This window comes from Polypterus senegalus, chromosome 5 (genome assembly GCF_016835505.1).
Source record: "Polypterus senegalus isolate Bchr_013 chromosome 5, ASM1683550v1, whole genome shotgun sequence".
NCBI classification, from domain to species: domain Eukaryota; kingdom Metazoa; phylum Chordata; class Cladistia; order Polypteriformes; family Polypteridae; genus Polypterus; species Polypterus senegalus.
In genome coordinates, this window is record NC_053158.1 from 196,778,527 (window position 1) to 196,796,457 (window position 17,931).

General features: G+C 37.0%; 1 protein-coding gene across 2 annotated transcripts in view; it reads right to left on the reverse strand.

Annotated features, from left to right (window-relative positions):
- Positions 1-3,049: 3,049 nt before the first annotated feature.
- Positions 3,050-17,931, reverse strand: part of LOC120529780 (coiled-coil domain-containing protein 106-like) — a 45,621-nt gene continuing 30,739 nt past the window's right edge. For both annotated transcript variants that reach the window (XM_039753916.1, XM_039753917.1), the window contains exons 4-5: positions 16,497-16,676; positions 3,050-3,771 (exon numbers count right to left, since the gene is read on the reverse strand). In XM_039753916.1, coding sequence (XP_039609850.1) covers positions 3,434-3,771; positions 16,497-16,676 — 518 coding nt within the window. In that variant the 3' untranslated portion in view covers positions 3,050-3,433. The remainder of the gene's footprint in view (positions 3,772-16,496; positions 16,677-17,931) is intronic.

Genomic DNA, 17,931 nt, shown 5'->3' on the forward strand with positions numbered 1-17,931 from the left:
GTGCGTTTGTCTGATCTGTCAATTTATCATTGCTATTCCAAAGAAGGAAAATGTGGAAAGGCACTTTCGAACTGTTCATAAAACTACTGAAACTGACTTCCTTCCGAAAAGCGATCTGAGAAAGAGAAAGGAGAGGGAACTAAAATCGCAGTTAATCGGACAGCTGTCATTTTTCACTCGGCTGGATTCAAAAGCAAAGGCAGACACACCGAAGCATCGTTCTGGGTAAGTCACTCGATCACTAAGCATAAGAAGTCGTTCCAAGATGGAGAGATGATAAAAGAGCCCTTCGTCGAGGCAGATGGCTAGGAAGAAATTCCTGCTGAGATTTCAAGACCCCTGGCTGGAGAAAAAGGAGTTTCTCCTTGTCATTAAACATGCAGAATACAAGCAACTTAATAATGATCAATGGCCGCTAGACTTGCCAATTTTTTTCCACTCTGACCAACATGTTGAATAAGCTTAATTTACAGCTGCAAGGAAAAAAGAAAACCAATAGTCAATATGATTAGCTCAGTTAATGCTTTCAAACGAAAAATGCAACATCTGTCCTCAAAGGTGCAGCACCTTGATTTGGGGAACATCCAAAACCTCGTGTCAGAGCTGGAGACGCAATGGAAGGCGTGTGCGCAACTTGACAGCATCCGCTACACAGAGCAGATTGAAAATTGTCTGTCAGACTTTATCTAATGAAAAAAAGTAACGATTCGAGTGTTGCCCAATGTAGCGGAGTAAGAGTAGCGTTTCTTCTTCACAAATATACTCAAGTAAAAGTAAAAAGTATGGTGTAGTAAAACTACTCTTAGAAGTACAATTTTTTTAAAAAGTTACTCAAGTAAATGTAACTCATTACTACCCACCTCTGATACTCAGAGTATATAGAGAAAATCTAAGCGAAATGACACCTTTTGTTGGCTAACTAAAAAGATTACAATATGCAAGCTTTCGAGGCAACTCAGGCCCCTTCTTCAGGCAAGATGTAATAGAGAAACTGAAGTTTCCTGTGTTTATATCCACACACTAGGCCAAGAAACAACATTGGTAAATCTTTAAAGGAAAAATCTTAAATGTAAAAAATTAATAGGTTCATTGAGACTAAGATTAATTTAACAAGAGAGAGAAGAACAATGTATGGTCAAAATCTTTGTATAAGATAACTATCCAACAAAGTCCTTTGAAGTCTGTGATGAGTTTTTCAAAACAATATGGGTCTAGTACTTCACACAGTACTATACACACACATATACATATATATATATATATATGTATATGTATTTATATATATATATATATATATATATATATATATATACACACATATATATCCATCCATCCATTTTCTAACCCGCTGAATCCGAATACAGGGTCACAGGGGTCTGCCGGAGCGAATCCCAGCCAACACAGGGCACAAGGCAGGAACCAATCCTGGGCAGGGTGCCAACCCACCGCAGGACACATACAAACACACCCACACACCAAGCACACACTAGGGCCAATTTAGAATTGCCAATCCACATAACCTGCATGTCTTTGGATTGTGGGAGGAAACCGGAGCGCCCGGAGGAAACCCACGCAGACACGGGGAGAACATGCAAACTCCACGCAGGGAGGACCCGGAAAGCGAACCCGGATCTCCTAACTGCGAGGCAGCAGCGCTACCACTGCGCCACCGTGCGCCCTATATATATATATATATATATATATATATATATATATATAATTTTTAATGTAGGTAGATCATTTTGACCTCGTCATTTCAAAAGTAGCTCACAAGCTGAAAAAGTGTGGGCACACCTGCTTTAACCCAATGGAGTGGGGGTAACTCATGTCAAAGGAGGCTACTAAATCCACTGTTGAAAAGTTTGATAGGTGTATTCAACAAAGACATGAAAGATTAACATTGTTAGTGTGTCAGTTTAAGCATATTGTGACTTAGATGAAGATCAGATCACATTTTCAGATCAACCAATGCAGAAAAATCAAGTAACTCCAAAATATTCACATACTTTATTGCCACTGCAAAACAATGTCAATGACAGAAATTTGAACTGTGCGGTTTGATATTTTATTACATCATATAAAAAGCCAACTAAAATGTTTTTTACATAATGTAATAAAAAGTGTAAGAGTAACACATATAGAAGAAAAAATCAGCGTACTTGTTATAAGAACTGATCTTTTAACTATTACTGAATTAGTTATAAAATTATGAGTCATACTTCTAGAAAAATAAACATAAAAAAAAATTAAAATATAATCCTCACAGTAAATGGAAAATGTTGTAATAAATTGTGCAAACGCACATAATTTAGTAACACTTTTCATGAAAATGACAAAAAAAGCAACTTGTTGCTTCCTTACAAAATGTAATTATACACAATAAAACAATGTCCCATGGGAACCATTCGAATAAAATAAACACGCATACACACACACAAACACATTCAATCTAAAGTACAGATTTTGGCTACAAATTGGTAAAAGACTGGAATAGACACAGCAGGAAAATAAACCAGTACAGCTGGGATTTGCAAGTAATGATATGCTAAGTAAGTAATCCTGGCATTTTCATTTTTTATGATATATGTAGTGTGTCTTATCTGGCCAATTGCACATTCCCTAGTTATTATTCCTTATGACATAACTGCTAAAGTTGATTATTATGAGTGTTATTTCACTTGCTCCAGTAGCAACAATATTCATTAACACAACACTTTTTAAAGTTCATAATACAATTTAAGGACAGACAAAAATATTTACACAGATCTATGACCACTAGTGTCCTTAAAGGTATCTACAGTTATACATTAATATAAAACACTTACTTCATGCCATTTCAGAATAGTGTGAATGTAAGACTGAATTTCTTAAAAATACAACAGGAAACAGGATTCAAATACAATCCTTTGTCATTTCAAATGCACCTGTTCAATGTGAGAATTAAATCATGCCCCACTGCTTTCTAAAAAAACAAAACAAAGAAAAATTCAGATATATTTAATCAAATATGGGATGAGTACTTAAAATGCTAAAAGAAGGCATGCTTAGGTGTTTTCTTCAGAAAAACTGTTTAATACTCACAATCATTGTTCTTTCATTATTTAACATGATAAAAAAATGTGGACTGTGGGGCCATCCATGACTATTCTACATTATCTCATTAGGTGATATGAAACCATATTAAAATTAATTTCTTTAATAAATCCGCTTTTCTGCTTTTTGAGCTGGTGGTTCTTTTCAACAATACTATGTTCCCAAGAAAGGCATTATGTAAAGTTAAAGGGACAAAAAAGATAGACATTAGGGGAAAGAAATAAAAGTCATAAAGTCTTTCAATTTCTTCTCCTCCTTTGTTTCAAAACGTCTAAAAAATGTATACTGTAGATGCATAAAGGGATAGTCTTACAGATTTCAATAATCCTTTTCTTCTGCTTTACATCATACAGTGCATTTTGGGTTTTTTGGCTGTTATGGGTAACAGTTCTCCAGTAGCTTTCATTAACTCAATTTTACGGGATAAGTTCTCATCACTTTCTATGAGATTGGCACATTTTTGTGCATATTTCACCAGAGTTTCTTCTCGTGGATTGAACAGTCCAACCACACCCAGCATTTCCTTAGCGGCAAGATGCAGTTCTGCTATCGGTGCAGTATTGGCTATGGTGTTTCTATCAATACCATAATGCCGAAAAGCTCCGCTCATGCTTTTCTTTTTGTTGAAAGTTGATAACACTTGCTTGTATCGATGAATAACATACTGCACACCAGTGGCTGAAAAACAAAAAAAAATAACATTTTATAAAATAAAAAATAAACATATAAATATTAATATTTATATTAATAAATGGATTAATCACATCCATTTAAACAAATTCCAAAATAACTATTACTGAAAACCTATCCGAAAGAATCGAAAAAAACAATTAAAGTTTAGGTACCACATTATGGTACGTGCAACCAAAGACAGACTTATCAATTCAGCACCATATTTGGCTTATGTAACAGCAAATTTGCTTTATCACATTTTTATTTCTCAAAAGTGTTAAAAACGACAAACTCAAATTACAATACATTGCAAAAAAAGAAAGAAATCACAAAATATTCTTTCAAATTTTTCATCTCTAAAGGACTTACACATTTCTATATTAACTTTTGAAACTGATTTCATCAAAACTGCTTTTATATTTGATCTAACAGATAAGAATTATTAGATGCTGAGATCACCCATACAGTGCAGTGTGAATGGAACAATTGGAAGAAGATATCAGGAGTATTGTGTGATAGAAGAATGAAGGTGAAGGTTAAAAGTAAGGTTTTTTAAGGTAGCGGTAAGACCACCAGTAATATATGGAGTGGAGACATGGAAAGTAAAGGCAGCACAGGAGAAGAAGTTGGATGTTGCAGGTGGATGTGTGGAATTGCAAAGAAGGACAGAAGAAGAAATCAGATAATCAGAGGTACAACTAAAGTGGGAGAAATATCTAAGAAAGTACCGGAAAGGAGGCTGAAGTGGTATGGACATGTGATAAGGAGAGACAATGAATATGTGGGCAAAAGAGGGATGGGAATGGAAGTATAGGGGAAGAACAAAAGAAGATCTGAAGGAAGAGGGTCCGACTGAGGAGAAGGTGTAAGACCAAGCTGTATGGAGAAGGTTGATCAAGCACATCGACCCCACATAGAAGTGTGAAAAGACAAAGAGGAAAAAGAAGGAAAAAAGTTTGTTAAGATCTAAGATTAACTGAACAAGAAAGTATTGCATAAAACTAAAAAAAAACTATAAAATATAATATTTTTACAGGGGTAACACAAGTGCAATTTTGACATGAAAAAAATGAAATTATTTTAAATTATAATTGTATATATAGCATGTGCATTTTAATGGGACGCAAAAGTCCACCTTGTTCGAGTCTACAACCTAAAGATTAACATCAAGGTAGGTTAGATTAGATTACAGGTTTTCATTGTCACATACACTGCATAGTGACATTTTTGTGTCACAGGTGCAATGATGTATAAATAAATACAGTAAACAAATAAGAATAACAGAAGAAAAAACAACATAGATAAATAAATACAGCAAATAAGATAAAAGTTAAAAAAGTAATGTACAGTAAAAATACACAAAACCAGCAGTTGGGTACAGTACACAGTGAAGGGCTAGTAGGATTATATTACTGGGAGCACAGTGTCCTTCTGGCCTGGGGGGAGAATCTCTTCCAGTAGCACAGTGGTTCCCAAACTCAATCCTAGGGACCACCCCTGGGGGTGCAGGTTTTTGTCCTAACCAACTTCTGTTCTTAATTGGACTCCTAGCCTAATAAAGTGAGCTGTTATTTCCCACTTTCTGTGTTTTGGGATCAATGAAAAATTTACAAAAGCAAGTGTGTTAGCATGTTTTAATAAAAATCAAGCAGCTATATGTGGATTTTATATATATATATATATATATATATATATATATAGATATTTATATATACATACAGTGCATCCATAAAGTATTCACAGCGCATCACTTTTTCCACATTTTATGTTACAGCCTTATTTCAAAATGGATTAAATTAATTTTTTTCCTCAGAATTCTACACACGACACCCCATAATGACAACATGAAAAAAGTTTACTTGATGTTTTTGCAAATTTATTAAAAATAAAAAAAACGGGAAAGCACATGTACATAAGTATTCACAGCCTTTGCCATGAAGCTCCAAATTGAGCTCAGGTGCATTCTGTTTCCCCTGATCATCCTTGAGATGTTTCTGCAGCTTAACTGGAGTCCACCTGTGGTAAATTCAGTTGATCGGACATGATTTGGAAAAGACAGTTCATGTCAGAGCACAAACCAAGCATGAAGTCAAAGGAATTGTCTGTAGATGTCCGACACAGGATTGCCTCAAGGCACAAATCCGGGAAGGTTACAGAAAAATTTCTGCTGCTTTGAAGGTCCCAATGAGCACAGTGGCCTCCATCATCATCCATAAGTGGAAGAAGTTCGAAACCACCAGGACTCTTACTAGAGCTAGCCGGCCATCTAAACTGAGCGATTGGGGGAGAAGGGCCTTAGTCAGGGAGGTGACCGAGAACCCAATGGTCACTCTGTTAAAGCTCCATAGGTCCTCTGTGGAGAGTGGAGAACCTTCCAGAAGGACAACTATCTCTACAGCAATCCACCAATCAGGCCTGTATGGTAGAGTGGCCAGACGGAAGCCACTCCTTAGTAAAAGACACATGGCAGCCCACCTAGAGTTTGCCAAAAGGCACCTGAAGGACTCTCAGACCATGAGAAACAAAATTCTCTGATGAGACAAAGATTGAACTCTTTGGTGTGAACGCCAGGCGTCATGTTTGGAGGAAACCAGACACCGCTCATCACCAGGCCAATACCATCCGTACAGTGAAGCATGGTGGTGGCAACATCATGCTGTGGGGATGTTTTTCAGCGGCAGGAACTGGGAGACTAGTCAGGATAAAGGGAAAGATGACTGCAGCAATGTACAGAGACATCCTGGATGCCTGGGAGGAGTGGTGGTGCCAGAAAGGGTTGGTTATAGTTTTGTGCTTTGGAACTGTGTATTGCCTGTGGGTCACGGGAAGACGTGCGCCCACGGGGGAAGAAAAGAATAAAGCCTGTGTGTTTTATACACGTGCCTCTGCGTGGTCTGTGCCGGGTCGGGTGCTATATAGCGCCTTTTACTATATATATATATATATATATGTATTTTTTACTTTTGATTTCTATTCTGCCTTTCTCCAAAGATATTAAGCCTCCTCATGAAAAAAGCCATAGCTGAGCCTTTTTGACTATGCAGGTGGCATTGACTGATCACGAAAGGCAAGCTGGTGATATGGACACCCAGGGACCTGAAGCTGTGAACTGTCTGGAAGGGGAAAGTCATTGATGTAAAGTGGAAAGTGACTTTGTTTGTGCTTTCTGAAGTGAACAGTGACTTCCTTTGTTTTGTTGACATTCAGGGAGAGGTTGTTGTTATGGCACCATACAATCAGATCTTCTACCTCCCTCCTGCAGGCAGCCTCATCATTGTCACTGAAGAGATCAATCACAGTGGTGTCATCTGCAAATCTGATGATGCTGGTGCCCTCATGCTTTGATGCATAGCCACAGGTGAATACACTATATAGCAGTGGGCTGAGGCAGCAGCCTTGCAGAATGCCAATCTTAATGAACAGCATTATGGAGTCATTGTTACCAATTCTTACTTAATAGTGTCCATTTATCAGGAAGTCAAACACACAGTCAGAGATAGCGCTGCTCAGACCAACATCTCTGAGCTTTAGCACCAGGTTAGAGAGTACAATGGTGTTGAACACAGAGCAGGAAAGTGCAAGATAGAATAGGACATCAGCTACTAAGTGTCCCACAAGTAGATTTAAAAAAAAAATTGTGATCAACACCTGAAGAAAATAAGAAATTTTACAAACAAAAGGAGACCATTCAGTCCATTAAGCTCGCTTGTTTAGCTAAGCTGTCCCAACAACTCATTTAATCTCAGTGGCTGTAGGTTTTCATTGTGACGAGCTTTAATACAAATTAAATTCTTGTTAATCAATAAATTCCTTATTTTTCTGTTTAAAAATTCTGTGCCGTATATGCTCTAATAAACGCCGAGTTTCTTATTACCCCGGTCTCTAATAAGCACTGGGCTTCAGATGGGACGTGGCCAAATAGTAGGCGGTCTCTAACAGTAGCCGGATCTTTGATATTTTCCTACTAGCGTACATTGTAAGCGTCTGTATCTTTATAGACACATTGCATATATAAGAAATACGGATATACCGGTTTCTAAAACTGCTTCATTTTCGTGCTGGGTTGACCAAAATACGGTCGTTATATAGTGATAAACAGAGAGTGGTACAAATGTGTTTTGCTATGAAGAGTCTCCGTGAAGATTTATCACTTTTAACTAGCTGCACATTCCTTATCGTTTTCGCTGTCAAAGAGATTAGCCTAGGTCGTCGGACCCGGGACGCATTTATTTATTTTGGACCTGCAAGGCCCTGGATTATGAAATCTACGCTTTAGGCAGAGGGGAGAGTAACTAAGAAAGCCTGCACATCTTCAGATCCGCTAAAATGGAATTTTCTTCTCATTGCGGATTTGGACGACGAATAGCAGCGAAAGGTACAGACAGACATTGCAATTTATCTTTAACAGCCCTATGCAGCATGTGAAATTCAAATGAAGTAGCTGTTTATAATATTAGCTGATATTTTTGTGTACCTACCTGTACCGACACGTGCTAAAAAATATGGCGTTCTGAAGGTTTTTGTTAATAATGGCCGGTCTCTAATAGCAGCCTCTCTCTATTAAGCGCCGGGAGCCTAGGCTAGTTTTGCAAATAAATGCCGGGGGCCTCTATTTGAGCATATATGGTATGCTAATTTTGTGTCTGTAATGTATTTTATAGAAATGTACTAAAGAAATTCAGATTATACAGCTGTACACTATTTCAAAAGTTGTACATTAGAAACTAGCTGTGCTATTCAGGCATACAAATATATAACACCATGAAAGGAAGATGAGCAATTAGTACATTGGAATTGTCACCATTACATAACAATTTGCCATCATTAAAGTAAAATGCAAATAAACAGTAATAAACACATTAACAAGGACTCTCTCTTAATTATGTATGTCTTATATAAGTATGTATTTGTATTTTTGCATACTAGTTATGAATTTTGTCTTACCTAATTTAAATTCGGTCTTTCTTGTCATGTAATTACAACTTTAACATCTAGTAAAGCAATTAAAGCTACATCAGTTGCATGAAAATGTGCTATTCAAATGAATACCATTGTTGTTGTAACAAAGGACCTGAATTACAACAATGGCTATATAAATAGCATTCACCACACTTTGATTTTTCAACACTTTATTGTGTTACTGATTGGAACCCTCTAGTAATAAAATATTTAATAATGGCAAAGCAAAAAAAAAAAGGTATTTATCTAAATTAATTAAAAAAGAAAATACACTGAAGGCAGATGTATGTACCACCAGAGTACTTGATAAGATGATTTTTGGCAGCAATTACAGCTGTGACACATCTTGACACTGGGCATTTTACACACATCTTGACACTGGGCATTTTACCCATTCTTCTTGGTAAACTATTTAAACTCCATCAAGTTGGGATCACTTCATTTGGGGCTGAGGTCTAGGTTCTGAGTACCTCACTCCACAACATTAATCTTTTAAGTTGTAAAAACTCTCCAGTGTGGCTTTTGCTGTTTGTTTCAAGTCATAGTCATAATGGAAGACAATTCGTCATCTTATCCCCAGTGCTCCTTCAGACAGCATCTTATTTTTCCCCCATAACATTCCTGTACTTGGCTCCATTCATTTTTTCTTCTATCCTTATAACTTTTCCCATCACTAATACAGACACATACTCTCAAAGCAAGATGATGCCACTTTCATTCCTCACTGTAGAGATGGTGTTCTGGTGTGATGTTAGGTTTTTGTCAGCTTTCCTCTCATCTAACCAGATTGTCTTCCACCAACTTGTTGAGGACCTCACAAGCCTTTGTGCAAACTCCAGTCAGATGCGATATGCTTCTTGCCACCCTTCCTTACAAGCCATATTTTCAAAGCGTGTGTGCTATTGTTTTCTCATGTACAGTTTCTCCAATAACTGTGATGGAGGAATGTAACTTCTGTAGTCTTCCAAAGGTAGTTTTCTGACTTACATTGTGGCTGCTTTTGAGGAATTTTTCCAAATAGTTCAAAATAGTCCAAATGCAGCAACTAGATAGACATTTCAGCACTAGTAAGATTCATCTCACAACAAAATACTCCAAGTGTCTTTGTTTTTAAGAATTTTAGTGAAATTCAAAGCAAACAGCTCACAAAAAGATAGAGAAAAGGGTTGACAAAAAAGGGGGGAACTCATGATATTCTTCTTAAATATCTAAGTTACAATTCCTAAGGTTTTAATGCATTGTACTATGCAGCGGGCAGTCAGAATACTATGTGCCTTTAATATCTCTCTGACAAGTCATGTTTCCTTCTAGCTGTCTAAATTCAATCCATGGGCTATTCTACTGTCACACAGAGTTAAGATTATGAACATTCCATTTTTTATAACTTATAGGGAGTTAAACTGAATCTTCCATTATCTGTGTTAAACTATATTAATTTTATGCTAAGCACGCTGAGGAAATGTTTCCATTGACATAAAATTTTAAGTATTTGGCTCTTACAACTCCCTTACAGATGTATTAATTCTGAAAAGTATGTAAAAATACCTCAAATGCACACTGCAGTCAAGTAATTATGTGAGTTGGCTCCTTTAGTGGTGTGTCAATGAAGCAGGTAAACAATTATGCTATACAATTTTTCTTTCTTTCGTTCTTTCTTTAGTAATTTAAAAAATTAGGTTTTCACTTTAAATTCATAAAGTGGTTTGTATTTATGAGTGGAAAAAAGTCTCAGTAAAATACGTTACAATTCCATTCTGTAAAACAATAAAATGACCAAGTGGGTGAATACTTTATTCTCTACCGCGTTTCCCCAAAAATAAGACCTACTCCGAAAATAAGCCCTAGCATGATTTTCAGGCTGCTCTGTAATATAAGCTCTAGTCAAGATCGTCAGCTGAAAAGTAAAGTGCCTAAGGCCAGGTTTATACTTCACGCGATGTGACGCATGTGCCCAAAACATCCATTAAATTCTAAGGACACCTTACCACACCTTGTCACAATATCTCTGAAAAGGATGTTTAGTGATTACATCCATCAATCCGGGGATGTGCCCATTCCAGCAGCATCGGCGCAAGACAGAATCAAAATCCCTGGACGGGGCATCAGCTCATCGCAAGGTGAACACAAGCACACACACACTGGCGTCGTTATAGCTTTACTTAATCTCCAAACCTTCATGTCTTTGGATGGAATACTGAGCCCACTGTGGAAACCCACCAGGAAAACATGCAAACTCCAGGCAGGGAACACAAGGGACGTGACTCCCTGCAAGACAGCAGCGCTACCACATGTGTAACTATTAACAGTATTCATTATTTAAACAAAGTTAACGATTTATCTGTAAAATGTAACCAGTATTCTCCCCAGAAAGTTTTTCCAGCTGGGTGGCATGAAAAAGTAGCCGGGACAGGGCAATTTGGCGATGGGGAAAATTAAATGTGCACTATTTTTATTAGTTAAATATTATTAATTATTATCCAATGCTCAATATGACTTCCTTTTTTAATGTTTGACACTTGTGCCAGAATATTTTTATTAAATTTAAGAAGTATCCAATTAAGGATCCTGCAGTCCAACAAAAATTTTAAATAACAATTGTCATGACATAAACCAAGAGGCACAAGTATTGTCGCTGTCGGGAAGAAAAGTGAAAACAATGAAAAAAAAGTATGGGAAACCTAATAAGGAAAAATTTTAAAACATTCTTCAAAGCCAACTTGCATATGCAGAAGGTGTCTTCAGTTAAATTCTTCTTTTCTTCCTAGAGGCCCAGTTGTCTGCAGCTTTCCCATAATCTAAGTCCCCAGGATCTGGGCCGTCCAAGGAGATCAGCATGAGATTATTTAGTGTGCTTTGATTCATGCGATTTCTTAAACATGTCTTGATCCTTTTAAGGGCAGAAAACCCTCTTTCATATTTAGCTGTGCTCACTGGGATCACTAGCCCAATATGAGCCAGTCTGGCTAAATTTGGAAATGACTCTTTGAGCTCTGATGTCATTGCCATTTTTAGTAAAATCTGTTTTGGACTGAAGTCTTTGTATGATTGACTTCTGATCATTTTTGACGCAACTGTCCATTCTTGCCTGCTACTTTCATGTTTCAAAATTGGAGGGCTACCATTTTTAGAGTAATGATCGAAAAGAATTTCAGCAGACTTACTTGAATTGTGAGCTTCTGCATTGAAAACTTTTGAAAAGCTGGAAATAATTGGCATGTCAGGGAATCTTGCATCTAGGTGCTTAACAGCAGCTTAACAATAGGTATTTATCATATATTGCAGTTTTAAATGACATTACTTCACTCCGTGTATAAACAATGTGGAGATCTGACATTTTTCTGCCAGACAATGATGAAGGCTTTGAAAACATCTCCCAGGAGTGTCTTTCAACTCCATGATGGACAATTTTGTGGCGAGCAAAACTGGCTCAATTTCAGTAAGATTGACATCTTGCCTTTGCCAAGCCTTGGATAAATTGGACAACAAAGGTAATATGTCTGAAAGCATCATCAGAGAGGAAAGAAAATTGTACGTGTTAATACATCTGCTTAATCCATCAGCTGTAATGTCATGTATAATGTCGTTCAGTGGCCTCTCTTTCCAGCGCAGCTACGATACTCATCATACACTGTCGTAGTGACTGTACTGCAAAGTCATGACATAGCCATCTAGTGTCACTGGCCATTTTTGGCTTAATCTGGGGAATGTTCAGAATATTTTGAATTTCCGTTAAACCAGCCATCCTAACTGAAGAATTTTGGAAGAAATAGAACAGCTGCCTTAAGATGTCATTCAGTTTTGTTAAATAAGGTACAGCAGATGCTGCTTGGGCACTTGCAAGGGCCAATTGGTGGTTTACACAGTGACAGTTGAGAGTCCAGATGTTTTATCTTTAAGAAGTTTTGCCACACCTTTCTGTTTCACAATCATAACAGCCACTCCATCTGACCCTAGTCCAACCAGATTAGCAGTTTTCATGCCTAGAGATTCCATAGTCTCACTCAGTGTGTTGGTTATAGTCTCCGCTTTGCCATCAATCATATTGTGGGTTGATACAAAACTAATTCTGACCTCTTTAGTGACCTGGCAAACATATTTAATGTAAATAATTAATTGTTTTACAACAGAGATGTCTGTGGTTTCATCACACAGAATACTGAAAAAATTTTCATTGTGTACATTTTTCAGTATGTTAGATTTTATTTCTGATGCTAACACACCCAGCAGCTCTTGCATTATTCTTTCAGAGGTGTAATGTGCATTTTTACCAATATTGAGATGTTGTAAAAAGAAACAACCCATTTCTTTACAGTGTTCCAACAGCTTTTCAAACAACGTTGTATGTGGCAACTCATTTTTGGCAACCAATACATAGATCTTAAAGCTACCACAAAGGCATCACTCTGTAAGTTATTTAACACAGATACAGATCTTTCAATTTGACCGATTCCAGTTTGCTCTAGTACACGCTTTCCTAAAAGGTCAGCAGACACTCAATGTGCGTTTTACTTTTTTCATGGTCCAGCAAGCTTTCTTTTCAAATTCTTGTGCATGGCACGTTTACCCAAGGTGACTCCCTCCTTGGGGGATGTTTGTTTGAATATTTCATGCACAAAGAGCACCACATACCATTTTCTTTGACCATTAGCCAATCAAAATCTTTAAACCATTGTTTGTTTATGCCGGATAAGCGGTGCTTAGATTTATCAATTGGCAGAGTGTGTGCTGAAGAGATTTCCCCTGATGGATCAGCCTCTGCAATGTCTTTGTCTGAAATTGCCACATGAGGAGTTGACGCTGCACCTTCATTAGTTTGTAGCGTCTCTTTTCTGAAATAACTGAGCAGTGTTGTTTTCTCAACACTTTTTTTGCTTATGTTTGTAAAACATTTGGAAAAAATTAAAAGTACCTATGAATAAGACTTTTGAGTGAGAAAATGAGAGCCTGTTGTATATTCAATGCACAGTTGCACTTACGGCAGGGCAAGATATGAACAAAAAATGGCAGATGGGTCAATTTAACAAAACTACGGAAGCCTATGAGGGCCACGGTGAAGAAAAAAAAAACTATATGTCGAGAATAAAGTCAACATGTTGACTTTATTCTTGACATTTCCACTTTATTCTCATAGTTTACTTTGTCATTAAAGTAGAATGTAAACTAATCTTTATCCTAAAATCAATGTTTCATTTTTAGATTTTCTTAAACCCTGTCATAAGGTAATGTAGTACAATAAAAGCTTTGTGTTAAGTGTTCCCCGACTGAGTTGTTAACCACTACGCGCTTCTTAAACGGACTTCCTCATGTACTGAGGAGGCACCAGCAGGTATCGCCACACAGAATGCATTCACTTAATGATATTCCTGCTCTCTAAACATTTACAAATGCTAAGATAAATACTTGATATCATTTTCATGATGAAATGCATTATAGCATGTATTAAACATGCACGGTAGTGTGGTGGTAGTGCTGCTCCCTCGCAGTAAGGGGTCCTCAGGTGTATGTTCAGTGTAGAGAACTTTATGGCAGGTGTGACGAGGCTCCAAAAAACTGGATGTTTGAATGGGTATCGCACAGGTTTAACTGAAATATTGTGTAAATGTTGGGTTTGTGATCTGGTGATCGGAGACACGAACACAGAATTCAATGGATGTTCTTCTGAGCGGGCTTTCTTTATTGCATGCGTGCTGTCTCTATCTGATATACCAAAACCCCAATTCCTATCCTTCCTTTTTCTTTCTCCACATAACCAATCACCACACGATAACACAAAGCATTTCATGCGCTACATAATTTATGACGGGGTTTGAGAAAATCTAGTAAATGAAATATTCATTTTAAGATGAAGTTTAGTTTACGATGTTCTATGAGATAAACTGCGAGAATAAAGTGGAAATGTAGACTTTATTCTCAACATAAACTTAGCAGCACTACACAGACTGCACTGACACTGAAAACAGAGACGTCACTTCCTGACGCCCTTTTTCTGATATCGGATAGGCTGGTTCCACTAGACTTTTTTTATTTTATCAGTCCTCCTCTCGCCTGCCCACCTCCTCATCCTCTTTGCTTGTGAAGTGTCACTCCGCTCCCGCTATTAGCATGTACAGCCTCCTTTCGCCTGCCCACCTCTCCATACTCCTTGCTATTGTAACTAAGCTGCTCTGCCCTCGATATTACCATGTACACCCCTTTCTCGAAAGCCCACCTCCAAATACTCTTTGCTTGTGAACTCCGCTAAGCCTTGTCCCGCTATTAGCTTTAGCACCGAATGATCAGCAACATCCCGTCCCACGCCTCTCCCTTCGCAACTTGCGATCCTGCTTCTAAAATATTTGCCCACTCGCCTGCTCGTTCCTTGCGAGATGACAGCCGGGCGCTCAACTAAATTAACCAGGCAGAGTGCCTGACTAAAAGACGCTAGGGAGAACACTGTGTAACATACATATTTTAATGCATTTCATCATGAAAGTGATATCAAGTATAAATCTAAGAATTGTAAATGCGCAGAGAGCTGGAATATCATAAATTTAATGTGTTCTGTGAGGCAATCTATTGCTGCTGTCAGGTCAGGAGGAAGCCCCAGAATCGCGTAGCAATTTAACAACTGGGTCGGTTTTAAGATGACGTCTTCGACGGTCTGCTTTAAAGATAAATTAAACTACGAGGTTAAAGCCAAAATTTTTACTTTAATCACAAAATAGACATTTTCATTATGTCCTTAGTTTTTTTTCTCTGTGACTCAAATACGCCGCTGTACATTTTGCAAAAAAAAAGAAAGACGACACAGAAGATGGCATGTGAGACTTTTAAAATGTATCATGTCATTACTTTGGGGAATACGTGACACTTGAATATAAAAGCACCACGAATGCATTTGTATGCCGGCATTTTACTTCACCACATCGAACCATTCATCAAACATCGAAGCGCGCACCTCAACCCTGGAGGATCCTAAAAGTGGCTGGGGTAGCAATAAATTCAGGCTGGAATTCAGGGTTTGAACTTGGAGAGTTATGACGATATTCCAGAAGAAGATTACATGACTGTAATTGGATAAATGTATATTGTTGTACATGAATAAATATAAGACATCCCCATGAAAATAAGCCCTAGTGCATCTTTTGGAGCAAAAATTAATATAAGACCCTGTCTTATTTTCAGGGATACACGGGATGGATGGATGGATGGATAGATAGATAGATACTTTATTAATCCTAACGGGAAATTCACATTACCATTACATAATAGGTTAGGTTATAGTATGGTTTCCATTTTTAATAACTGGAGTACAGACATTTTAAGTATATTTCTTTACAGTGAGTTTCAGATTGGCCTTGAACTAGCAATCTTCTGTTGACTTGACTAAATGACAAGTTATATTTAATTATTAATTGTGCAACGTTTTCAACTGGATTCCACAAACTGATTGCAAATATAGTAAAACAAAACATATTTGCGAACTCAGTAAATAAAAGACAGCTAACTTCTAATTAAACAACTGGAGGAAAATCTGCAGGGAGTGCCTCAATCTCCTGGACCAACACTACATACCACTGCGATAATGAGAAGATGCCTCAGACCCTGAGGCACCAATATTGTGACTTGCGTATGTAGGTTATATACAAGCAAGGTGAAAGGGGAAATACTTCTAGAGGAAATACAAAAGAATACAAAGGAATGGGAAAATCAAGATTCAAAATGCTACTACTGAGCCATCAGTTCAAATCAAAGTAAAGAGTTTGTCACTAAAATGCATAATTTGTACATACCTCTTTTTCTGCTATAGTCTTTTGACTTTTTTCCCCGTCTTTTATCTTTATGATGCCTTCTCTTCTTTGCTTCACTCGAAGTGCCTGATGATACGGATGTAAAAGATATGTCCGAACCACTGTCATTGCTAAATGCAGAGCTGCTGGAAGCTGTCCTTGATCTTTTCCTTGGTTTACTTTCTAAACAGTTTAAAATAATATAATTACTTAGATTTCTATAAACTAAAAATTCAATGGTCCTTTAATAAGAAAATGTCATGTGTTATACATTCTCTCTTCTTACATATAAAGTAGGACACAAATATCTTACCAAATCTACTACGCCAATTTTATTGGAACTTTTCAGCCAAACAGAACATACACTGAAACCACTAGTAAAATTCTCACTTTCCACTAAAAATTATATTAAAATCCTCACTTCTCTGCACTTCACTTTTGAAATTCTTATAATTGCACATTTTCCCACGTAAGTAAAACACTTCAGCAGATTTAAAAATAAATGTGACATATTTCTTAGCTTGTGATGGATTTGGGGTTTACACTCTTGTCCTGAATTTTGACTCCAGGAGAGCTAGATCGTGGGCTGGTCATTTCTAAAGCAAAGCATTTTAAAATGCAGTACTGTTGATTCTATTGTAGATATTTCAAAGAAATCTTTACATATGTGTCTGCTATTTAGAATTTAGAACTTTATCATCGTAGTATGCAAGCTAGAATAAGGAAGCATAATGAGAGAAAAGATACTTCAAAATGTATTTAGGAAAACATAATGCAGGTCTTAGAATACAATGGTTTGATTCCAAGGAATACAGTTAAGGGATATTATTCTCCATAAGAAAAGAAGCACTGAAAAATGTTTTAGATGCTGTATTTGGAAAATCATTAATGATATCAAACCAAACACAAAAAGAAACCATTGCAGTATGTAAGCAGGATCTTGGTATATAGTTATCACAATTTGTGGAAATTTCATAATGGAAAGAATGGGAGGTATTAAAAGTATAATGCCACTCTGAAGATATTGGCTTCTTAACAATTCTTAGGAATGTTAAAATCAGTTAAAAAATAAACCTCAGCGCTTACAGAACACAAACAATCACCAAATAATTATATTATTGAAAAATCCAATAATAATTTCAAACATATGAACACAGTAATCTGTTCCACTCCATCACAGAAACTTTCCAGATATAAGTGGTAATTTAAAAGAATCTATACTCTAATTAATGCATGGCAGTCTGTTTATCTGAGGAGCAGCTACCAATAAAACATTGGCATTCTTGTCAACACTAAGCTCTTCCACATTCCCAGAGTTTACGTGTTTAAATCTGCAACCACAGGTTTCTTACTATTGTTAGCGTATACATTTGGATGATACTTTTAGCACACAAGAGGTTTATGTGCCTTTTTAATTTTACAACTGAATTACAGGTAG